We start from the raw sequence: 23,329 nt of genomic DNA, 5'->3' as shown, positions 1-23,329 counted from the left end.
CATCCCAGCTGAGCCCAGCACCTGCAGACCTACCCAATGAATGCACCACACGGGCACGTCAGGTGAGGCCAGCAGAACTGGCCAGTCTACACACAGAATCATGAGAAACCACAAGTTGTTGCTGTTTTCAGCCACTGAGTTTTGGGAAAATTATATGCTGTACAATAGGGAACTAATTAATACCGTACCCAAGAACTTTTCCTTGGCAACTTCTGAGAGGAGCTGAGACCAATTTCTTGTGATGTTTTTGTAGCTTGTGACAATTTGATACATATAACAAATCTTGCATAACTTATCATGGGAATCCAACTAGGACAACCAAAGCCATGGTATAATCAGGATCTAATCAGCCATGCTGGGTGATTTCAAAAGCTGTTTTGATAAGTAATGGAAAGAAATTTGGGAAGTCATTTGTCTGATATACTGTCTTTGGATAAGAACATCTCTAAACTTTTCTGATAGATTGAAAACCTTATTTAAGTCATACTACATCTTAAAAGTAAAGGGTTAGCATTTAAAAATGTTTTTTAAAATATCCACAGGGAAAATGAGAAATAGAGAACAGTATCAACTATCTAATAAAACCTGTAGAGGAAGATGACAGAATCTGAGATTCAAGAGAGTCTTTGGGGTCACTGACACAGAGCTCACTCTAGTGCAGGAGGCCACCCACAGCACCTTGAAAATGGCTTTTCCTCAGTCTTCCCCGAGGACACTATGTTACAGAGCAGTCTATTGTATATCAAGGAGTGCTAATTTTTGAACAATTCTTTATTATGGTCATCAAATTCTAACTCAATATGACCTCCACCAATAGTTTCTGTGAGTTTAAAACAAATTTACTGTTTCCTCCACATAACATTTGAGATACTGTCTATATATTTCTTTTGAACCAAAATAACTTTCAACCTTGTTTTCTAAAATTTTTAAAATGCTAATGATCTTATCTGAACGTTCTCTCCAAGTACTTTACTTTCATTTTAAATATGCCAGGAAATATCCCCAGTACTACGGTTATGAAATACTGAAAACTGATTATAATGAGATAATTACTTCATGTCTCCTGCCTTCTGTATATCCATATCACGATTTTTCAGCTATTGTTCTCCTGTCCTCATATTTTAATATTTGTGTAGCTTGTACTTTCTATACATATATGTATGTATATACTCTCTTTTTCCCTAAAATTATAATGACAGTCTATAAATATCCAGCTATTTATCTTTGTATATTCTGTGCTAAATGCATCATTAAAAAAAAAAAAAAAAAAAACCACTGAGAAAGGCTCCCTTAAATTCAAACGCGTAAACAAAACAACTGAGAGTTGATATCAACTTTTGATTTTAACCTAAACCAACATATTTACCTCAATTTTCTCATCTGGATTATAAATTTGAAATGGTTATAAAGGATCAGCATTCACTATCATGCACAGAATATTGATAGACAATGTCTTTCTTGTCATTTCTGCCAAAATTCTACTCATCATCCACAACCATTCCACACAATAGGTAACCAGTAGAAATACTTAATATTACAAGGTAAAACTTTCATCAAACCATACTTATCTTATCTATGACATATAACTATTGAAGATATAATGCTACCTTGCAGATCTTCGTCCCTATGCCAGCTTGCATTGTGTAACTGCTATTTTTTGGTTATTTGAAAGTGCCAAAGCATTACAAGGCAAAACCTTCATCAAAACCTACTTATCTATGGCACATAACTATTGAAGATTGATAATATAATGTTACCTTGCAGATCTTTGTCCCTATGCCAATTTGAATTGTATAAGTGCTATTTTTTGGTTACTTGAAAATACACAATTTCTAAACTGGTATCACATAAAGGCTAGAATATATCTTAGTATAAATCCATCCTTACATTATCTGCATTTATTCATTTATTCATTCAATCATTTATGTACTCATTCTCATAGCGTAAATGATGTGTTTGTCACTGTTCTGGATACATGGGGATTAAGGTAACAAAATGCTCTGCACTGAAGATATTACATTCTACCAAGCTCACAGTCTTTTGAATGGGCTAAGAAGTTGCTTTTTTCTTCAGAAAGTTCTTCTGATTAATATGCAGTAGCTACTTTAAGTAAATTTTAGACAGGGATTATTTTAATGAATTGATAACTGTTTTTTCTACCCACAGAAGTTAATTACTATTAAAATATTTATGTCTTTTTTCCTTTTTTCTTTAAAACATATGAACAATGCTCAGAAAACTTTTTGATTTTATTCTATAAATATTTATTCCAGGCAATATCTTAGTTAAGAAAATATCCTTCTATTCCCAAAGAGTTTTAATTTCATTATATTTACAATAAGAAATAGATGCAAATTTGTATCAGATAGCATTCAGTTATTGATTGAGATGTCAATAGTTTTTTTACTTGATCAACATGTATGATGTGCTGACATATAATGGTAATAGTAAAAGAAGAGAAGAGAAAGAATAATAAAGGAATAATGATCAAAAGATATTTCCTGCAAATATTAATCAAAAGAGAGCTGAGTGGCTGCACTAGTATCAAAAAATAGTTTTTAGGACAAAAATCATCATAGGAGGCAAAGAAGGGCATTATATAGTGATTAAAAAGGATAATCCACCAAGAAGACATAATAATTATAAACACAGAAACACCTAGCTGCAGAGCCTTAAAATATAGGAGGCAAATATTGACATAATTTAAGGAGAGTTAGAGGGCCCTATAATAATAGTAGTGGATTTTAAAATCCCCACTTTCGATAATGGAGCAAACAGACAGAAGACCAATAAGGACATGAAGGACTTGAACAACACTATAAACTGGTAAGACGTAACAGATGTATACAGAACATTCCACCTAACAAGAATACACATTCTTCTCAAATGCGCATGGAACATTCTCTAGGAGAGATCTTATGTTAGGCAGCAAAACAAGTCTCAAAAATTTTAAAGGATTGAAATCATACCAAGTATCTTCTCTGACAACAAAAGAATAAAACTAGAAGTCAAAGGAAAAAGAAAAATGGGAAATTCACAAATATGAGAAAATTTAACAATATGCTCATTTATAATGAATGAGACAAAGGAGAAATCACAAGATAAATTAGAAAATACTTTGTGACCAAAAAATATGAAAACAACATACTGAACCTTATGGTATGCAGTGGAAGCAGTGCTCAGACAGAAATTTATAGCAGTAAATGTCCCCATTAATAAAGAAGAAAGATGTCAAATCTAAAACCTAGCTTTACACCTTAAGGAAGTAGAAAAAGAAGAGCATAATAAACCCAAGCTACCAAAAGGATGAACATAGTAAAGGTTAAAGCAGAGATCAATGAAACAGAAGACAGAAAAACAATAGAGAAAATCAGCAAAACCAAAAGTTGGTTCCTTAGAAAGATGAAAAAGTTAAGAAATCTTTAGCTAGATTGATTTAAAAAGAAAACTCAAATTATTAAAGTTAGAAATAAAAGTGAGACATTACTACAAATCTTAAGAAAATTAAAAAGTATTATAAGAGAATACTATAAACCATCAAATGCCAACAAACTGGATGACTTAGAAAATTTCTAGAAACATGCGAACTACCAATACCGACTTAAGAGGAAATAGAATATCAGAATGGATTTATAACAAGTAAAGACTTTGACTCACTAATAAAGAAATCTCCCAACAAAGACAAGGCCATAATAAAGTGGCTTCACTGGTAAATTCAACCCAGCACTTAAAGAAGAATTAACACCAAGTTTTATTAATTCTTCCAAAAAAGTTGAAGAAAAGGGAACATATTCTGATTTATTCTAAGAAGCCAGCATTGCCCAAGTACCAAAGATAAAGACATTACAAGAAAAGAAGATTACAAACCAATATCTTTTATGAATGTAGATGCAAAATCCTCAATAAAACGGTAACAAACTAAATCCAGCAGTATATTAAAAGGATTATATATCATGACCAAGTATTTATCCTAGGAATTCAAGGGTTATTTAAGAAAATTATAAAATGTAACACATCATATTAATAGAATAACAAAAACTGCATGATTATCTCAACTGATCGAGAAAAAACACTGGAAAACAATGCAACACACCTTCCTGATAAAAATATCCAACGAACTAGGAATAGAAGACAACTTTCTCAACATGATAAAAGACATTTTCGAAAAACTCACAGCTAACACGACACTCCATGATATAAGACCAAAAGTCTTTCCCTTAAGATGAATAATGAGAAAAGGATACCTTCCTGCTTTCATCACTTCTGTTCAACCTTGTATTGGAATTTCTAGCTGGAGCTATTAGGCAAGAAAAGAAAAATAAAAGGCAACCAAATTGGAAAGGAAGAAGTTAAACTATCCCTATATTTAGATGGCATAATCTGATCTTTTCGAGAGTCCTAAATAATTCACAATGAAGTGTTAGAACCAATAAACTGGTTCAGCAAAATTTTGGGAAATAAGATCAAAACACAAAAATTGGTTTTATTTCTACACCCTGGCAATGACAATCTAAAAATGAAAATAAGAAACAATTCCATTTATGATAGCATCTGAAGGAATAAGATCTGCTTAAATAAATTTAACCAAGGACATGCTAGTCTTGTACAACACAAACTAGAAAACATTGTTTAATGAAATTAAAGGGGATCTAAATAAATGAAGACATTACATGGTCATGATTTGGAAACCTTTTTATGGTCACAATACTCTCCAAAGTGATCCACAGATTCAATGCATTTCCTAAGAAAATCCAAATGACCTTTATGCAGAAATATTTTAAACAACTGATTCTAAAATTCATATAGAACTTCAGGGCCCTCAGAGTAGCCTAAACAATCCTGAGAGAGAAAAAGAAAAATGAAGTCAGAGGATTCATACTTTCCAATTTCAAAACTTATTACGTAACTACAGTTATCAAAATAGTGTGTGTGGTACTCAAAAAAGGATAAACATGTAGCTTAATGGAATGGAATTGAGAGTCTAAAAATAAACCCTCATATTCACAGTTACTTGATTTTTCAATGGGGTTACAAGATTATTCAATGAGAAAAGAATAGTATTTTCAAAAAATCGGTATTGAGGCAACAACTGATTATCCACATGGCAAAAAATGGAGTTGGACACCCATCATCTACTATATACAAAAATTAACTCAAAATGGAACAACTACCTGCATGTAAGAGCATAAACTATAACTCTTAGAAGAAATTATAGAGATAACTCATTATGACCTGGGATTTGGCAAGAGTTTCTTAGATATGACACCAAAAACACAAGCCAAAAAGAAAGGAAAATAGATCAATTGAGCTTCATCAAAATTAAAAAACTAATGTACATAAAATAACACTATTAATAAAGTAAAAAATAATCCCCCAAATGGAAAAATATTCATAAATCATATCTCTGATAAGGATCTAGTATCCAGAATACAAAAAACTCTCGTAACTCAAGAATAAAGAGTAACAACTCACTTAAAAAATGAGCTAAGAGTATGAATAGACATTTTTCCAAAGAAGATATTCAAATGGCCAAGAAACACTAGAAAGGATGCTCAGAACTATTAGCCATTAGAGAAATGCAAATCAAGACAACAATGAGATACCACTTTACATCCAACTGGACGGCTATAAATTTTTTAGAAAAAGGAAAGGAAAGAAAGGAAAATAACAAGATTTGGTAAATATATGAAGAATTGGAACCCTTGTATATTGCTAGTAAGCATGCGAAATGGTGTAGCTTCTTTGAAAAAAGTTGGCATCTCCTCGAAGTTACACATAGAATTATCATATAACCCAGCAAATCAATTACATAGTAATATAAATTATTATAGTATCTATATTATATAATATCAATTATCCAAATAATGAAAAAGGTAATAAAAATGCTTGTATATGAATGTTCATAGCAATATGATTCAAGATAGCTAAAAGATAGAAGCAAACAAAACACCCATCAGCAAATGAATGGATAAACAAAATGTGGTTTAACCACACAATGGAATATTATTCAGTCACGAAAAGGACTGAAGTAGTGTACACCACAATGTAGATAAACCACAAAAACATGCTAAGTAAAGTAAGTCAGAGACAAAAGTTCATACATTGTGATTTCACTCCTGTGGTATACAGGAATACCTTGCTTTACTGTGCTTCATTTTATAATGCTTTGAAGACAATTATTTTTGTTTCTTTACAAATTAAACATTTGTGGAGACCCTGCATTGAACAAGTCTATCAGCTTAATTTTTCCAACATCATGTGCTCATTTTGTGCCTCTGTGTAATATTTGGTAAATCTAACAATATTTTAAATTTTTTCCATCAGTGATCTTTGATATTACTGTTGTAATTGTTTCCAGGTGCCACAAACCACACCCATGTAAGATGGTGAACTTAACCAATAAATGTGTGTGTTCTGTCTGCTCCACTGATCAGCCATTCCCTCACCTCTCTCCTTCACCTTGTGATTCCCTATTCCCTGAAACACAACAATTTTGAAATTAGGCCAATTTAAAACCCTACAATGGCCTCTAAGTGTTCAAGTGAAAGGAAGAGTTGCAGGTCTCTGGAAAAGATAGAAATGATTAAGCTTAGTGAGGAAGCCATGTTGAAAGACAAGGTAGGCTGAAAGTTAGGCCTCTGGTGCTAAACATTTAGCCAAGTTGAGAATGCAAATGAAAAGTTCTTGAAGAAAATTAGAAGTGCTATTCCAGTAAACACACGAATGGTAAGAAAGTGAAAGAATCTTATTGCTGATATGGAGAAAGTCTGAGTGGTCTGGATAGAAGATCAAATGAGCCACGACATTCCCCTAAGCCAAGGCCTAATCCAAAGCAAAGTCCTAACTCTCCTCAATTCCATGAAGGCTGAGGAAGCTGCAGAAGAAAAGTTGAAAGGTAGCAGAGGTTGGTTCATGAGGTTTCAGGAAATAAGCCATCTCCATAACATAAAAGTATAAGATGAAGTAGCAAGTGCTGATGGAAAAGACACACCAAGTGACCCAGAAGATCTAGCTAAGACAATTGATGAAGGTGGCTTCACTAAACAACAGATTGTCCATGTAGACAAAACAGTCTTATGCTGGAAGAAGGTGCCATTTAAGGCTTTCACAGCTAGAGAGAAGTAGTCAGTGCCTGGCTTCAAAGCTTCAAAGGATAGGCTGACTCCCTTGTCAGGGGCTAATGCAGCTGGTGACTTTAAGTTGAAGTCAATGCTTATTTACCATACCAAAAATCCTGGGGACTGTAAGAATTACGCTATATCTACTCTGTCTGTGCTCTATAAATAAAACAACAAAGCCTGGATGACAGCACATCTGTTTCCAGCATGGTTTACTAATCATTTTAAGCCTGCTGTTGAGACCTACTGCTAAGAAGAAAAGCTTCCTTTCAAAATGTTACTGCTCATTGACAATGCACCCAGTCACCCCAGAGTGCTGATGGCAATGTAGAAGGAGATTAATATTTTCATGTCTGTTAACACAATGTCTATTCTGCAATCCATGAATCAACAAGTTTCATCTGGACTTTCAAGTCTTGTTACTTAAGAAATACATTTTATAAGGGTATATCTGCCATAGATAGTGATTCCTCTGATGGATCTGGGGGCAAATAACTTGAAAAAGTTCATTAAAAAGATTTACCATTCTAGATGCCATTAAGAACATCTGTGATTCATGGGAGGAGATCAAAATATTTATATTAATAGGAGCCTGGAAGAAGTAAATTCCAACCCTCATTGGTGACTTTGAAGTGTTCAAGACTTCAGTGAAGGAAGTAACTGAATATATGGTGGAAATAGCAAGAGAACTAGAAATAGAAGCGGCGCCTGAAGATGTGACTGAATTGCCACAATCTCATGATAGAACTTGAATGCGTGAGGAGTTGCTTCTTATGGATGAGTAGAAAAAAGTGGTTTCTTGAAACAGAATCTACTCTAGGTGAAGATGTTGTGAACATTGTTAAAATGTTACATTAGCTTAGTTGATAAAGCAGTGACTTAAAATACTGCATCAACTTAAAATATTGCATCAACTTAGTTGATAAAGCAGTGACAGGGTTTAAGAGGATTGACTCCAATTTTGAAAGAAGTTATAATCTGTGTACAATGCTACCAAATAGCATCTCATGCTATGAATAACTTTTTCATGAAAAGAAGAGTCAATTGGCTCCATGAGTCCATTGGCAAACTTCATTGCTGTCTCATTTTAGGAAATTGCCACAGACACCTCAACCTTCAGTAGCCACCACCCTGATCAGTCCACAGCCATCAACATCAAGGCAAGGTTCTTCACCAGCAAAATGATTATGACTCATTGAAAGCTCAGGTGATTGTTAGAATCTTTGGCAATAAAGTATCTTTATTTAAAATATATACATTGTTTTCTTACACATAATGTTGTTGCACACTAAATAGACTACAGTAGAGTATAAATATAACTTTTTTAGATGCTGGGAAACAAAAAAAATTGTGTGACTGACATTGTGATATTCACTTTATTGCAGTGGCCTGGAACTGAACCCACAATATCTCTAAGACATGCCAGTACCCAGAATAGATACATTCATAGAGACAAAAAGCAGGTTGCCAGGGACTGGTGGGAGGTGGGAATGTTGAGTCACTACTTACATGATTGTAATGTACATGGGTACATGATTTCCTTTTGGGATGATGAAAATATTTTCAAACTAGATGGGGACTAGGTAGCATAATATTGTGAATGTACTGAATGCCACTGAATTGTACATTTTAGGATAATCTTATGTTAACTTTATGTAAAAAAAATCTTGGCGTGATTTTTTATAAGCCATAGTAACTGGAACATCTCTAAAAATTGTTTCTCTCTCTTCAGGTATGATTTTGTGTTTGTTTGTTTGTTTTGTTGTTTGTTTGCTTTTCTATGTGACTTTGTTGAGTATAGTGTTTATAAATATTAAGTCAATGTAGTTGATAGTCTTGTTCAAATCTTCTATATTCTTACTAAATTTTTTCAGTCAATTTATTCTGTTTACATCTTCCTTTAGATCTATAAATTTTTGCATCATGTATTGAGAACTTTTGTTATTGGGTGCATAACCCTTTAATAGTATTATGTCTTCTTAATTAAATAACCTTTTATGATTATGATATGATCTCTTTATCTCTGGTAATGTCCTTTGTCTTGAGTTTTTATTTTGATATTACTCTAGCCATATAGACTTCTTTTTGCTAGAACTTCAAATTGTTTGTATCTGCATATTTTTAGTATGTTTCTTATATTTTAAAAAATCTATACTCTTTATTCAGTCTGACAATACTTGCTTTAATTGGAATGTTTAGTACATTTATATTTATTATAATTGTGGGCACATCTGTACTTCAACTTACAATATTGGTGTCCATCTTCTATTTTTCCAATCTGTCCTTTCTTTCTCTGTTACTTTTCTCCTGTCTTTGTTTTGTGAGGATGAATGATTTTTTTCACATCCCATTATAATGTGTCTACTAATTTTTAATTTAAGCATTTTGTGCTAGTTCTCAGTAATGCTTTAGAGAAGAAAAATGCATCTTTAATTCATCACAATCTATGTGCAAAGATATTTTATTACTTTAGAAATAATTTGTTTTAACAAGTATTTCTAAAGAATAACCCTTAATCTGTTGTGCTCTTATTGTCATATATATTAATTCTACATATGCTGTTTTTTAAAAAAAAAAAAAAAACATGCTATTTTATTATTATTTCTGCTTTAAAAAGCTTGGTAACAGTCTAGTGAAACTAGAGGTTGGGAGTAGGTTACCTGAGTAAAAAGGAGTATAATCAGACACCAGACCACCAGCAGCACCCTGTGGCTAGATAACATCCTATAAAGAGCACAGGACCTGCACAATGAGCGGGCCTTTAGGCATTCTCCTCTTAATGATGAAGTGGTCAAATCGAGAACTGATTCTATAATTTAGTAATCTCCTAAGGTTTTGAACTTATCATGGAAGAGAGCAAGAGTAAAAAGACAGAGAGGTAGGGATCCATGATGAAAAGGGAGACTGAGACTTTATTCATTGCATTTTTTGTTTCTTCCTTTATTCATTTTTATCATTTAGAATTTATTAATTGAAACAGGCACTATGTTGGATATTACTAGCTATACTGTTGTAAAAAAGACATGCAAATTTTAAACTTGAATTTTTTTTAAATGTTTGAACCTAATTCTATATACCAAAATGATGAAGCGGGACAATTTGGTTACAATCACAATTTCTAAAGAACATTTTAAGTTGTTCACACTTCATATAATTCTCACAAGAACTTGATGTGGTTAATGCAATATTTTTTTATGAGTACCACTATGTAAATGAAGCTGCTCATAAAGTTAAATCTATTGCTTTCACAAATGACCCAGATGCAGATTCCAGTTAGCACATAGTGGTTTTCAAACATTTTCAAACAAAGATAAATATTTTCTGCCTACTTCTTTCTCTGTTGAATCTAAAATCAAACATCTCACCCTGTAACAAGCACAAGGAATTGATGTATAAGAACAGCTTGCAAGCTCTCTTTTCTTCTAAGAATAGCTGTGATTTGCTAGAGGTTCCTGAGATTTTTTGACATGTTTATACATATGTGGGGATAGCACAGCACTGGAGAATCCCAGTAGCTACCAAAGCAGTGGGACATTGAGAGAGAAGAGACATTTAGGTGGTATAGCTTGGATATTTGTCCTCTCCAAATCACATGGTAAATCTGATCACCAATATTGGAGGTGGGGCCTGGTGGAAGGTGTTTGGGTCATGGGAGTCAATTCCTCATAAATGGCGTGGTGCCGTCCTCATGGTAAGGAGTGATTTTTCACTCTATTAATTCTTACAAGATCTGATTGTTAAAAAAAGCCTGGCACTTCCCTCCCCTCTCTCTTTCTCCTTCCTCTCGCCATATGATGCGTGTGTCCCTTCACCTTCTGCCATGAGTGGAAGCTTCTTGAGACTCTCACAAGAAGCAGATGCTAGTGTCATGCTTCTTGTACAGCCTGCAGAACTGTAAGCCAAATAAACCTCTTTGCTTTATAAAATACCCAGCCTCAGTCATTCCTTTGTTGTAACATAAAAACAAAGACATTAAAGTAGTAGGGAAGAGAATAAATATAGGGACTTCCATCACAAATTAATCAGTAGGACTTCAGGAAAATCCCAGATGAAATATTTTTTTTAAAAATTTTACTAAATGTTTTGAATAGAAATCTTCTTTGCTTCTACTCTAAGAGATTTAATTTGCTTTTATGTACTTCATTAAATATAGGTAGGTACTGCTTTCAATATGATGTAATGCTGCAATTGACTATGAGAGGCAAGAGACCTGCTCCATGTAGTTTATGTTCTTCAAGGAATATTATATTCAAAAAGGGTCTAAGTGAATTACACATGTTTGAGAATATAAGCAAGCAAATAGATACATATGAATAAAGATCAAATGCAGAGTAAAAGTGAAATTCACTAAGATTAAAGGCCAGAAATATCAGATGAAAAGTTGGGCTTCAATGACCACCTTTTCTTCATTTTCTTAACAACACAAACTTACATGCTTTGAATAGCATTTGAATAAGAAACTTCCTTACATGATTTGGAGTCCGTTGGTGGTGGAGAAATATTAGACACAGCAAGGTCACTTTTTGATTTTTTAGGCTTCTTTGCATTTAATTGCCAAGGTTTATCATAGCTTCTGAAATCCCTTCTTGTTCCTTTGGATTCTGTTAAAACAAAATATATATCAAATCGCAACAAAGTGATTTCAAGATTGAACAAAAACCAAGTCCACGAGTCATTAAATACACTTGACAAAACATACAGGTGACCTCAGATCAAAAATAATGTACACACGCAAAAGTACTTCTTGTTTAATTTCATCTGTAAATTCGACTTCTAAATCTGCTATGAATCAGTTTTATATATGCATATGATTAAAATTATATCATATAAAACTATGAAATTGGCAGGGTGTGGAGGCTCACGCCTGTAATTCCAGCACTTTGGGAGTCCGAGGTGGGTGGATCACCTGAGGTCAGCAGTTTGAGACCTGACCAGTATAGTGAAACTCCGTCGTCTCCACTAAAAATACAAAACTTAGCCGGGTGTGGTGGTGGGCACCTGTAATCACAGCTACTCAGGAGGCTGAGACAGGAGAATTACTTGAACCCAGGAGGCAGAAGTTGCAGTGAGCTGAGATTGTGCCACTGCACTCCAGCCCAAGTGACAGAGACTCTGTCAAAAAAAAAAAAAACCCACACACAAAAACACACACAAAAAAAACAAAAAACAAAAACCCATGAAATTAATTTGAAATTTTTTTCAGGCATGAGTTCCCTTCACTTAAAATAACATTCTATGAATGTCATGGAATAAAGCATTGCATTCTGTTGTAAATAAAAACAAACATTTCAGTAAATTTCACTCACTTGATGCCACCTTATCTATTATAACACATAAAACCATTGATATTCACCTAAATCAATTTATCTTCTATTGCAAGAAAGATAAATTTAAATCAACCAACACTGTTGCTTTGAAATTCCCCTTAGAAGGTGGTCACTGTCTTTGCCATGCTACAATTAAAGGGCCTTTCAAGAGTTCATCCATCTTGACTTCTTTTACAAGAATTTCATGTTTTTATACAGAACAATCTTTTTCCTCATCCCCATATCACCTGATAACTCTTTCTTCATCTCATTTATTCCTTCCTTGTCTTCCATTCCTCTAATCTATGTGGCATTCTTTAGTTTCTTTATGCCTTCTTGTCTTAATTTACAAACTTAAAAACCACCCTAGCTTCATGGATGACTCATGAGTCTTTCTCCGGCCACTCACTTATAAATAACTAACATACATCATTACACATTAATGGATTCCTCAAACTTTCATGTTAAGGTTGTACTTAACTAGCTGTTACCCAATTTGTCCACCTCCAAAATCCCATTACATACCAAAAAGCCATGAAAATTCTAAAGCATTAGGAACATAAATATTTGTCCATGACCTGCTAGAACCCAGGAAGTATTTCCATAGATAAGGTTAAGAGAGGATATAGGCCAGTCAGAAAGAGAATGGAAGATTTCTAGGTATCTACCCCAAACTTGGAATCATCTCCTTATGTTGTTTCACAGTCTTTCAGAATTTGTCTTTCTACATCCATTCGTGGACTATCAATTCTTCTAATGCAACATAGGTAATGGGAGAAAAAAACCTTGGTCATAAAATATGGCATCTCATGATATAAAGGACTATTATAAAGGAATATTAAATGGAGCCAGAGTGGAATGAAATGAATGTTGTGGCTTTCTTTATTCTCTACTTATAGCAAGAAAAAATCCATATTAATTCAAATAATTTAGCAATGATATGTTTATCTAATTCATTGGAAAGAGATAAGAGATAGTAAGTCATGCATCAATTTTGCAGAAGCTTAAAGGATTCAACTAATATTGAAAATTTTAATAGCCACCATGATTTCACCTCTCTAAAGTTTTGAAAAGAATCCAAATAGTTCCAAGATATATGGAGAGAGAACAAAGAAGAGTCCACCTACACTATTTGTTGATAAATCTAGAACTGGATAGAACATTCCTCACTGAAGTTTGAATAAAAACAGAAAATATTATTCTAAGAATCATTTAATAAAAAACAAGAATACAGTATTCACAATGCAGAGGTAATCATAGTTTTAAAAAATATTTATAATGGAAAGCCATTAAATGTTGGAATGTGACTGTGACTGTTTTGTCTTCTCAGCAAAAATAAAAGAAAGTGGACTCAATGAAGCCAAAAGAAATTAGAAAGGAGATAGGCTAACCAACCTATGAATAAAAATGTAACTATGTACAGAAATAATAAAAAGAAGATGAGATAAAGAAGCAGCAACAGGAAACTAAAATGCAATACCAACATTTAAATTTGTGTTCAAAGCCAGAAAGAGAAAACCGATAGTGTAGAAAATTGAATCAGTGACATACAGAAAACACTTTGCTTGATACACTTCTCTAGAGGACAGTCAACAAGGAAAGGCAAATACAATGCCAAATGAAATGAGAAAAACAGAGAACAGTAAATAAGACTCAACTTACACATAATAGATTTTCCTGAAAAATCATAGTTGACATTCCAGCAAAACTTTTGAATATTAGAAATAAAAAAATTTGTAAGTATTCAAGAAAAATCATTTGTCTTTTATTCCTACAAAGGAATAAAAATAAGGCTGTTTTCAAGATTCTCCTCCACAATATTAAATGGCAGACTTTTAAGGAGAAAATGTTGTGTCCCAAGTTGCTAGATATATTTAAAGGCAACAAGAGAATATCTTCAGATATTTCCGAAAAGTATGATACCCATGTACTTTGAATATTGAGATGTTTTCTAGCTAATTAAAAGATGCACCAGGCTGGGCGTGATGGCTCACACCTGTAATCCCAGCACTTTGGGAGGCAGAGGTGGGCAGATTACGAGGTCGAGAGATTGAGACCATCCTGGCCAACATGGTGAAACCCCATCTCTACTAAAAAATTCCAAAAAAAAGTCAGCTGGGCATGGTGGTGCATGCCTGTAGTCCCAGCTACTCGGGAGGTTGAGGCAGGAGAATCGCTTGAACCCAGGAGGCAGAGGTTGCAGTGAGCCAAGATCACGTCACTGCACTCCAACCTGGTGACAGAGCGAGACTCTGTCTCAAAAAACAAAACAAAACAAAAAACCAAAACAAACAAATAAAAAGATTCACTAAAATCAATAATTCGAAATTATAGTCAGAGTTTAAAGTGGCATTATTTACCATCATTCAATTATAACCTCTTTAGTTTCATTCATATCCAACAATTCATCTATGCTTTTCTCTTCCTTCCTACCATACTTTCCCCTCTAAAATTTTTCCTCTTCCTCTGGGCCATACCTTCCACATAAACACTCTTCTATCCTCAAATGTCCCCTTTCATGTCTTAGCACAGCCCCCATTCTTCCCACGATAGTGTTCCCTCCTCTGCAGCTTCCTGGGATGATTGATGCTCTTGCCCCATGTCCCATTTTCCACCAACCACAGGCTGTGGAAGCAGGGCTGAATTTCCTGATTCAGTGAGGCTTCTATGATAGAAGCCTCAAGAGTAAAGTAAAAGTGTCTGTTCTCTTAAGGGAAATGTCACTTAGCTATACTACTCATTTCTCTTCATTATCACACATTATCACTACCTTTTCGCCTCTGATCAATCTCACAGCCTTACTTCAGACAGTGGCATAGTCTTTTCCTGTCTCTTGTCCTTTCAACAACTTGAAAGAAACTATACTGACCTATTTATCCTTAGACAAACCATGCATTAAGCCTCATACTTCCTTGCCCTGCTCAACTCTGAAGAGCTTCGCTTCCCTGATATTTCTGCTGCCCGTAAACTAAAGCTGCCCACAGGATTTTCTCATTATCTGGAATCATTCCACATCAAACATCTTGATCTCAAATATCACAATCTCTCAGCACAGCTTGTATCCTTCTGCGTTGCTCATATTTTCACCATATTGATCTCCTGAAAGTTTTGATTGGCTTTCTCTGTCTGAACTTCCCCCTCCACTTGCTCTCTACTTCTCAGACAGCTTGATCACCTGCAGTTTGCTCACAAATACCCTCAACTCCTTTTGCAAAACTGTTCTCCCACCCTTGCTGTAGTAACACAACCACAATTCTCAAAGTCTCCCAAACTGTTTTCTCTCTTCCTTCCCAGAACTTTCTGGGCACTGCTAGAGAAAAATAACAATCTTACTCATGGTTTCCATGATTCATTAATAATAATTAATTCATGTCCTCGACTTCAGTTAGGCCCCAGAACTGCATGACAATCTTTTTAAAAAATTTTCCTTTGCCAACTCTTTTTTCCTTTCTCTTGGTGACTTTCCATAATTGGTGCGCTTACTTCAGTCTTCCCTATCTGACCCCTCAACCACTTGTCTTGGCAAATGCCCTCACCACATAATAAATAGACAAAATTTAGGGCACGTGAAATCATCTCACACTTGCCTTCTCCCAGTCCATCCCATACGCTATCTATAAATTGGACCCACATCTTCCTTTATTCTTTCACTCTTACTGTTATCTGTATGAAATTGAAGGTCACATCTGGGACTCCTGCTTTGACCCATCCCCAAAGCTTTAGACTCACATCCAATAGCCTGCTAAAATTATCTACTCAAGTGAGCCGCAAGAAATTAAAATTCATCAACAGGTACTAAGAGAACTGATAGAATAACATGGTAGTTCTTAACCATGATCTCTTTCCCATGGTATTTCCTCCCACATTATCCCCACCCCTCAAATGCAGACAGGACTTTTAACTTGCTTTGAAACAGTAGAATATGGCAAAGGTGATGAGGTGTCAATGCTATGATTACATTCTAGTATATAAGATCTATCGTAGTAGATTGGAATGAGAAAAATGCCCTTGTTAACTTTAAAGAAGTGGGTTGCCGGCTGGGTGTGGTGATTCACAACTGTGATCCCAATGCTTTGGGAGGCTGAAGTAGGAGGGTCACTTGAGCCCAGAAGTTCAAGGTCATGGTGAACTATGATCATGCCACTGCACTAAAGCCCAGGCAATAGAGCAAGACCCTGACTCCATTTTAAAGAAGAAAAAAAGAAGGAAGAAGGAAGATGAAGAAGAAGGAGGAGGAGGAGGAGGAGAATAAGAGGAAAAAGGAGAAAAGGAGGAAGAATTAGTAAGCTGACGTGATGGGAGAGACATGTGGCAGGGACTCTGGGTTGCACCTAGGAGGCGAGAGTAGCTCCTGGCTGAAAGTCAGTCAGAAAATAGGGACCTCAGCCATATAGCTGCAGAAAATTAGTTCTGCCAACAGCCCAAATGAGCTTGGAAGCAGATTCTTTCCTAGTCCAGCCTCCAGATGAGAATGTAACCCAGCCAACAAGTTGATTTGCAGCCCTGTGGGACCAAGCAGAGGACTCAGCTAAATCATGCACAGACTTCCGACACGTAAACACTGAGGTACTTAATGTGTGCGATTAAAAATGCAGAGTTGGCCGGCGCAGTGGCTCACATCTGTAATCCCAGCACTTTGGGAGGCTGAGGCCGGCAGACCACGAGGTCAGGAGACCAAGACCATCCTGGCTAACACGGTGAAACCCCGTCTCTACTAAAAATACAAAAAATTAGCCGGCTGTGGAAGCGGGCGCGTGTAGTCCCAGCTACTCGGGAGGCTGAGGCAGGAGAACGGCGTGAACTCGGGGGTGCGGAGCTTGCAGTGAGCCGAGATCCGGCCACTGCACTCCAGCCTGGATGACAGAGTGAGACTCTGTCTCAAAAAAAAAAAAAAAAAAATGCAGAGTTCAATATACTCCTATCTCTTCAGATACTGATTTATAAAATATGGACTCACATGAGCTACAGCAAATTCATAGATACTCATCTGATCTGCGTTTATGGGTACCATCTTGGTACCTATAAACCAAAGCCCCTGCCTACCTACCCATTCTACTTAGAATCTAAACCCAAGAAAGTTAAGGCTAAGAAGGCATTCATACGAGATACAACCAAAGAAGACCAAAATCCTTGCATGGGATCCCATAAAGCATGAAGAGGCGGAGAGAAGAGATAACACTATCCAAGGAAAGTCATTTGGAGTACAGTCGGATTTCTACCGGAATCAGACAAGAAGTTGGTTACCCAAGCAATGGGCATGAGGGGATTTGGATTTGAAAGTAAATGTCAAACTAACAGATCAATGTGTAAACACATTTTATGAGCAAAGACTGAGGTCATGTCTACCTAATTCTTTCACCAGTGTTTACTGGGGAGATAAGGCTATTTATACACTCAGAAAACTAGTTCCCTGATGTAAAGAGTCAGTGAATCTTCCCAAGGTTTACTACACAGGATAAAATTGGGGCATGGAGAAATAAAGAACAATCATCAATTTGGGCAACAAGAAAAGTAATCCTGTAGAACTCTACTATTACCTTTCTATATAGATAAACTATAAGCATTTAATTCAAATTATTCATTAAAAATAAGTTTAGGATAACTAGTTTGCATTTATACAAGATAAAATCTTTTGATGCAAATCTGAATCTTATCTGTATTAAAATGGAATGTGCTGATTCTTGTATTTTGATACATAATACATTACAATATATTCAAATTTAATAATTTATGACAAATTTTAGCACGTAGGTAAGGTCAGAGATGAACACATGAAACCTTCGGTAACTATCTATCTAGATTTATCTTATTAGAATCAAAGGGTTTTGAAATTTTGACATTAAATGAATCCCAAATTAACTGCATATATATTCTTCATTTACCTGATGTTTCGCTTTCTGCCCATAGAGCTGCAGATCCAGACAAAGTTCTTTGAAGTTGTCCACGGTTCCCTTGTTTAGACTGAAGATGGTCAATGAGAAATGGGATTGGCTGGTCAGGTGTCTCAGTTATTAACTTGGTCATTAATTCCTGAAGGCAGAATAGAGTGCACAATTATAATTAATAATAACAGCAACAATAATAGCAAACACTTACTTAGCATTTAATATTGTCAGGCACTGGTCTAACTGCTTTATATACAGCAACTAACTTCGTGCTTATAACAATATTTTCAGACAGTTACTGCCCTCATTCTGAGGAAACAATAGCAGAGAAGTAAATTGTCCATGTTACAGAGCTAATATGTGGCAAAGCCAAGATACATTTATTTTTTATTTTGTATTATACTTAGCCAACAACATACTAAAAGTTTAATCTAAATTCCTTTAAAATTATAGCTTAAGAATTTTAAACTTCAGTTTGCTGTTTTGAGAGATATCATTATAAACTAAACTTTTGCTAAACTTCACCATCTACCTTATATAAATGCATTTTTTTTCTTCTTAATGGTATAAAAATAACAAAAGTGAAGAAATTTTTCTTGGAATTAAAGAAACAAGTAATAAGCCACAGACTTATAGAAACCAAAAAGTGTCTTAAAGTAGTCTCCAAGAAATACAGAATTTTCTTTTTGTAAAAATTCCTGATGCGTTTCCTTCCTTCTTCCTTCCTTCTGCTCTTTTTTGAGTTGAGCAATGGTGAGTTATCTACCTGCAAGGCAGGCTGTTCCATTTTGGACAGCTCTAATGATACTTTAAAGTGGGCTGAAATCTGCCCAAGGGTAAGATCTACATTTTTTTTTTAATATTTTCCAGTCAGGAATACCAAAGAGCAATCTCCAATTTGCAGTCCATTAGAATCCCTAGATTGTTCAAATATGAACAGCTGTCAAGCCACATGGATATCATTTTGTGCTGTGTAATTGGGTTTGTGAACTTATGTGCACCATTTATATTCATATCAGTCACATTTCATCTTGTTGGTTTTAGCCTAGAATTCCAGTCTGTTCATTGCTGTTTTAAGCTCAGATTCTGTGAGAGGCAGTGGTTCTAGTGCTCAAAAAATCAGATATTAAGAGAGCTAACAAAAGTGTTACTGGAAATTCCCCAGTGCATCTTTTTTTGTTGGTGGTGGTCTGTTTCCTTTGCCTTGAATGATGTTCTCTCATGGTCAGATGGCTGGTTTGTCATCCTTCATTCTCCAATGATACCTCTACGAGAGGTTACCCTAACCAATCTTCAGAAGTCTTTATTACTTTATCATTTTATCTTCTTCACAGCATTTAGCACTCTCCAGAATCATTTTGTTTAATATTTGCTCACCTGTTTGTTATCTCTCTCCTCCCCCACCCCTACTGTAGCACTTGGAAAAGGACTTGCTTAGTTTGATATCAGTTTTCTCTGTAGGGCCTAGAACTCTGCCTAGCTCATAGCTGGTGCTGAATCAATACCTATTGAATGAATGACTCAAGGAATCAATCAACCAATCAATGCTTGCTTTATTGACTACAGGTAGATATTAGTAACTAGAGTCCCTTATTGTGCCAATAAATAACAATTAAACCTTTCATAGCCCAGCAAAATATAGTGCTCAGACATGCTATATAAGAAACTTCTGTTCAGATTATCTAAGGGATATTTATTTACATTTTTAAGTCTAGGAAAACATGGCTTTCTCTGGGCAGAGGTTAAATGGATTTTGCAGATAACAAGATTCCAAGTTGATCACAGAGTCATGGATTAAATATTTCTGCATATTTAAAAAATGTGTAGATTGAACACAGAGTTAGAAGTAAAAAGAGCAAAGGATTTTTACCACAAATACATTATGATGCAAGATATTTATTAGACAAGTATAATACTTTGTATATTCTGAAAAACAAGTAAGCAAACAGTTGTCACCAGTATTATTCATTTCTGCTATTTAATATTTCAATTATCATGGTTATAAATAAAAAAGGCCATTCTGCTACTGTTGTGGAGGTAATTGTAAAGTAATGCAGAGTTCAATTAAATCCTAATTATACATCTGTGGAATGCAATCTAAAACATTTTGGATTTTACCTCTATTATGTATTATGTTTTATTTGAACTAATTTTATATTATAAAGAGTTTCAGAAAATAGAAAAAAAATAAATAGAAGGTACAACTGGATTGCAATTGTCACAGAATATCTGGACACTCAGATAAAGCAAAATTAAGTCAGGTAATGGAACTTACAAGCCACAGCCATTTCTATCCTGACACCTGTAAAAATCTCATGGTTTTTGTTTTGTTTTTGAATTTACCTTTCAAAGTGGATGGAAAGTTTCTAGATTTCTTTTTTTAATGAACTGAAGTGTTCCTACATTTTTCTTTAGAAGTTGGATTATACAGTCATAATAAACCAAGTAATTACTCTTAAGTTTTAAAAATAGTATCAGTGTATTAACTATTTTGGATATATTTGTATTGTATCAATCAATATATGAGATTAAAGACACAGGACAAGTTCAGTTATGAGCAAAATGATCATAGTAGATGTTTGCAATAGGGTATGTTGGGTATCTTGGTTGGACAAGAGTCTAGTTTTAAATGATGGTATTTACAAGAGTAATTACCCTGCTTCTCACTTAACCCATGTATCTTCTGGACTTGAATCATTCTGAGGACTTGAACGTGACAGAAACCCCTTTCCCAGACATGAAAATTTAAATCCTTAGATTTGCCAATCATGGCAATAAAAAGATTGATTTCTTTCCACCACAAGAATTTAGAGCCACAGAGATAGACCTGAGGGACCGATAGATTTGAAAACGTGAGAATCAAGTTGCACAGCTAGTATGTTAACTTGCAGTAGAAATGGATTGCAGAAAGTTTTACAGGAATCATTCACCATAGGAAAAAATGTATTCTAGAGCATCAAGCCAGTTTCAGGTACATAAGGTGAACGCCAAATGGCACTTCCAGGGAGAGAGAAGAGCCTCACCTTCAATTCTTACCATCAGTTCAAGAATCGTGACATGAAATTCCCTGGGAGAATAGGAATTTCTCAGGCTGTGGGTGTATATAAATTAATAGAACAATGAAGTGGTAAGAGCATTCCTACCCTGGAACAAAATGTTTGTGGACGTTTTAGACTAAGTACTCAGGGATTGATAGAATGTAGGTATCAATTTTAATACCATACTGTGTGCACTCCCAGGCTAGTTAAACTGGGACATACAAGTTGCAAACAAAATAAATTAGCAGCTGTCACCAACAGGAGTTTTAGTTCATACTTATATCAATAAAATTAATATAAACAATATGCAGTTGAAGATACAGGAAACTAGTGATGAGACACTCAGGCTTCGAAATCTGATAGCCACTATTTTTCTTTTCTTTTCTTTGAGGAGTCTCACTCTGTCACCCAGGCTATGGACGGAGTGCAGTGGCACAGTCTCAGCTCACTGCAACTTCCGCCTCCTAGGTTCAAGCTATTCTTCCACTTCAGCCTCCCGAGTACCTGGGACTACAGGTGTTCACCATCACACATGACTAATTTTTGTATTTTCTGGTAGACATAGGGTTTCTCCATGTTGGCCAGGCTGGTCTCAAACTTCTGACCTCAAGTTATCCACTGGCCTTGGCCTACCAAAGTGCTGTAATTATAGGCATGAGCCACCATGCCCAGCCTAATAGCCACTATTTGAATCCCTCATCTCCTACTTTAACATTCATAGTCCATCTATTAGATGTGAAAAACAATAGTAGCTACATCATACAGTTGCCATGGAAATTAAATAAGATAATGACTGCAAAGCACCCATTAAGTGCTTGAGCTATATGTAGCCTTCTGTGATGGACTAACACCTCTTTCTAAGGCTGGGAATGAATTCTCAGAAATCTCGGTATGATCTGGGTTAGAGTTTCCCAGTGAAAGAAATGTGTAGGAGATTCAGAAAGCAGAGCGAAGCATAAAAATATTAATCTTCGGAGTTGATTGCAGGCAGATGTGACAACAGATGACAGATTCACAACAGCTTCCTAGCAAGCTTGTGGAAACCTCCACTGCTGACTGAGATAGCGATGAGAGCTCCACAAAGACACTGAAGAATTGCAGCAGCTTCCAGGCAAGCATTTGACAACCACATGCTTCCCTGCTGCAGGCTGGTATATTCAGGGTCAGCTCCTCTGACCTTTGGTGATACCCCCTCCAACTTCAGCAGCATTTCCATGTCCTCTGTGGCCCAACCTTCTAACTCTCTATCATAAACCCATTTTTAATATGCCCTATTTAACACAGATACATAGAGTGGTTTCCATTTTCCTGACTTAACTCTTAGTGATGTACTCCCAAACAGTCTTAGCCAATATTTTTATTTTTACTATTATTTTTCTACATTTATACAACATATAGTTTACATATTTATATTATATATTTATGTTTATTATTACTACTATTATTACAATATTTATCAATATACATTTGTAATATTATATATGATAATACACATTTTATTGGACTTATATTTTTTAATAATAAAATGAATCAATGTTCTCTTAATAATGTTTTTTATCAACTAGAATCTTTAACTTCATGAGTATACTACTTAGTAAGACAACTCCCTGCACTAATACCTGTTTCCTTTATTGTTAATTATAATTTTGTTGCTGGTACAAATACGTTTGTTTTAAAATTATAAATGCATACGATTACAGCACTATTTTCAATAGCAAAGACTCAGAACCAACCCAAATGGCCATCAGTGATAGACTGGATAAAGAAAATATGACACATAAACCATGGAATACTATACAGCCATAACAAAGTATGAGTTCATGTCCTTTGCAGGGACATGGATGAAGCTAGAAGTCCTAATTCTCAGCAAACTAACACAGGAATAGAAAACCAAATACCACATGTTCTCACTCATAAGTGAGAGTTGAACAATGAGAACACATGGACACATGGACACAGGAAGGGGAACATCACACACTGGG

At 35.1% G+C, this 23,329-nt stretch overlaps 1 protein-coding gene across 1 annotated transcript in view; it reads right to left on the bottom strand.

The window, feature by feature from the left end:
- The window catches only part of LOC105537003 (chromosome unknown open reading frame, human C8orf34), a 371,753-nt gene extending 353,303 nt beyond the window's left edge, over positions 1-18,450 (bottom strand). Inside the window, 2 exon segments of the mRNA XM_011976495.1 lie at positions 11,588-11,719; positions 18,307-18,450. Of these exon segments, the coding sequence (XP_011831885.1) occupies positions 11,588-11,719; positions 18,307-18,448 (274 nt within the window). The 5' untranslated portion in view covers positions 18,449-18,450.
- Between the last annotated feature and the right edge of the window lie 4,879 nt (positions 18,451-23,329).

Source organism: Mandrillus leucophaeus, unplaced genomic scaffold, assembly GCF_000951045.1.
Source record: "Mandrillus leucophaeus isolate KB7577 unplaced genomic scaffold, Mleu.le_1.0 Scaffold167, whole genome shotgun sequence".
Lineage (NCBI taxonomy): Eukaryota > Metazoa > Chordata > Mammalia > Primates > Cercopithecidae > Mandrillus > Mandrillus leucophaeus.
This window is presented reverse-complemented; position numbering and strand designations above follow the sequence as displayed.